A 2500-nucleotide genomic window follows, 5' to 3' on the forward strand; every position below is an offset into this window, starting at 1 on the left:
CTAGCTGGCTGTTTGTCTGTCTGTCTGTCTGTCTGTCTGGCTGGCTGGCTGGCTGTTTGTCTGGCTGTTTGTCTGTCTGTCTGTCTGGCTGGCTGGCTGGCTGGCTGTTTGTCTGTCTGTCTGTCTGGGTGGCTGGCTGTTTGTCTGGCTGTTTGTCTGTCTGTCTGTCTGTCTGTCTGTCTGTCTGTCTGGCTGGCTGGCTGGCTGGCTGTTTGTCTGTCTGTCTGTCTGTCTGGCTGGCTGGCTGTTTGTCTGGTTGTTTGTCTGTCTGTTTGTCTGTCTGTCTGGCTGGCTGGCTGTTTGTCTGGCTGTTTGTCTGTCTGGCTGTTTATCTGTCTGGCTGTTTGTCTATCTTTCTGTCTGTCTGTCTAGCTGTCTGTCTGTCTGTCTGTCTGTCTGTCTGTCTGTCTGGCTGGCTGGCTGGCTGTTTATCTGTCTGTCTGTCTGGCTGGTTGGCTGGCTGGCTGTTTGTCTGTCTGTCTGTCTGGCTGGCTGGCTGTTTATCTGTCTGGCTGTTTGTCTATCTGTCTGTCTGTCTGACTTTTTGTCTGTGTGGCTGTTTGTCCGTCTGTCTATCTGTCAGTCTGTCTGTCTGTCTGTCCGTCTGACTGGCTGTCTGTTTTTCTTTTCCCACGTAAGATACTACATAAGATACTCTCCCTTACTCACTCTCCCTCCCTCCCTCCCTCCCTCCCTCCCTCCTCCTCCTCCCTCTCTCTCTCTCTCTCTCTCTCTCTCTCTCTCTCTCTCTCTCTCTCTCTCTCTCTCTCTCTCTCTCTCTCCTGCAGCGGATACACGTGGGCACGATGAGGTGTGTGTGTGTGTGTGTGTGTGTGTGTGTGTGTGTGTGTGTGTGTGTGTGTGTGTCAAGGGGAGGGGGTGAGTGTGGAGTGTGTGGGGCATGCCATCAGTGGGCGGGGACGTCGCGGGGCGGTGCGGGTCGGGGGGCGGCGCGGCGGGGCGTGGGCGGCACCTACCTGGTCGCTTCTCGCCCTGCTGCAGGACCCTCACTAGCTTCCGCTTTTTCTTCCTGTCTGCTGGCGCGGCGGCTTTCCTCCTGCCTGTCGGTGGCTGCTGCTGTTGCTGCTGCTGCTGCTGCTGCTGTGTCTGCTGCCTGGCGGGCGTCTGGCGTCTCTTCCTCTGCTGCGCGGGTTCCCTTCTTGCCGCCTGCTTGTTGGCGCCAGACACTCTCCTGCTTGGTGTGGTCTGGGGCGGCGGGGTGCTGCTGCCGCTGCTGTTCTTGTCTCGGGCCTCCTCCTGCTGGTGCTGGTGGTGTGGCGGCGAGTGGTGGTGGTGGTGGTGGTGGTGGTGCGGCGCGATGTGGTGGGGCAGCTGGCGGGACAGCTGTACCTTGAGCTGTTTGGACAGATGGAACTTGAATTTCCTCAGCAGCTGGTCCTTGGTGGACGCGGGCGGCGACTGTGGCGGAGGAGGCGGAGGCGGCGGCGGCGGCGGCGGGGAGCTGGACTCCTTGTCTGTGGTGGGGTGCGGCGCGGGACTGGCGCGGGCGTCCTCCCTGGGGGGCGTGGGCTGCCTGGGGCTGGGCGGCGCGGAGGTGGAGGGGCTGCTTTGCCCTGTACTGTCGGGCACTGGCTGGTCCTGCCTGTCTGGGGGCGGCGTGCCCTCCAGGGCCTGCCGTCTCCTGGTGTGGTGAGGCTGGGGCTGGGGCGGGGAGGGTGGGGGTGGAGACGAGGCCTCAGGGGCGGCGGGGCGGTCCTTCACCTGCTGCAGGTGCACTCGGACTTGTCTCAGAGGAATGTCCTTTGCCGGGGCATCCTTGGCCTCCTTCTTGCCTGCCGCGCCGCCCTCCGCCTCCCGGCCCTCCCTGCTGCCCGCACCGCCCTCCTGATCGCTGCTTGGGCTGTGCGCGCCCTCCCTGGGTCCCGGAGAGGCTTTGCTATCCTGCTGCGCCTCCGCCTGCTGGGGCTGTTCCGCGGCGTGTGGGCGTGGCGGGTGGTGGTGGTGGTGGTGGTGTGGGTGGTGGTGATGGTGGTGGTGGTGGGTGGTGCCCCTCTTGTCGTAGGGCGCGTCCTCCGCGGGGGGCGATGACGATGCGGGGGGCGGAGGCTGTGGCGGTGGTGATGGCGGTGTGGGTGGGGGCGAGGTGGCGGCCGCTGCTGCTGCTGCTGCCGCTGCTGCCGCCGCTGCTGCTGCCTCCGCCTCTGCTGACGCCTGCTGGGCCTGTCTGTCCTCCTCCACTGACGGGAGGGGACTCTCTCTGTCCTCCGACGGGGTGGATGGGGCGGAGGACAAGGTGGAGGGGGTGTAGGTAGAGGGGGACGCGGAGGTGGCGTGGGCAGTGACTGTGGTGGTGGTGGTGGTGGTGGTGGATGAGGTGGTGGTGGTGGTGGCAGTGGTGGTGGCGGCGGGGTGGCTGTGGTGGTGGTGGTGGTTGTTGTTGTTGTTGTTGTTGTTGTTGTTGTGTGGTGGTGGTGATGATGATGGGAGAGTGGCGGGGAGGAGGATGGGGTGGTGGTGGTGGTTGTGGTAGTGGTGGTGG

The 2500-nt window shown here is 63.8% G+C and overlaps 1 protein-coding gene across 1 annotated transcript in view; it reads right to left on the reverse strand.

Annotated features, from left to right (window-relative positions):
* Positions 1-1775, reverse strand: part of LOC123520318 (nascent polypeptide-associated complex subunit alpha, muscle-specific form-like) — a 41759-nt gene extending 39984 nt beyond the window's left edge. The window contains exons 1-3 of the mRNA XM_045282529.1: positions 1768-1775; positions 1351-1642; positions 978-1167 (exon numbers count right to left, since the gene is read on the reverse strand). Coding sequence (XP_045138464.1) covers positions 978-1167; positions 1351-1642; positions 1768-1775 — 490 coding nt within the window. The remainder of the gene's footprint in view (positions 1-977; positions 1168-1350; positions 1643-1767) is intronic.
* Between the last annotated feature and the right edge of the window lie 725 nt (positions 1776-2500).

The sequence above is a fragment of the Portunus trituberculatus genome, chromosome 7, assembly GCF_017591435.1.
Source record: "Portunus trituberculatus isolate SZX2019 chromosome 7, ASM1759143v1, whole genome shotgun sequence".
NCBI lineage: Eukaryota > Metazoa > Arthropoda > Malacostraca > Decapoda > Portunidae > Portunus > Portunus trituberculatus.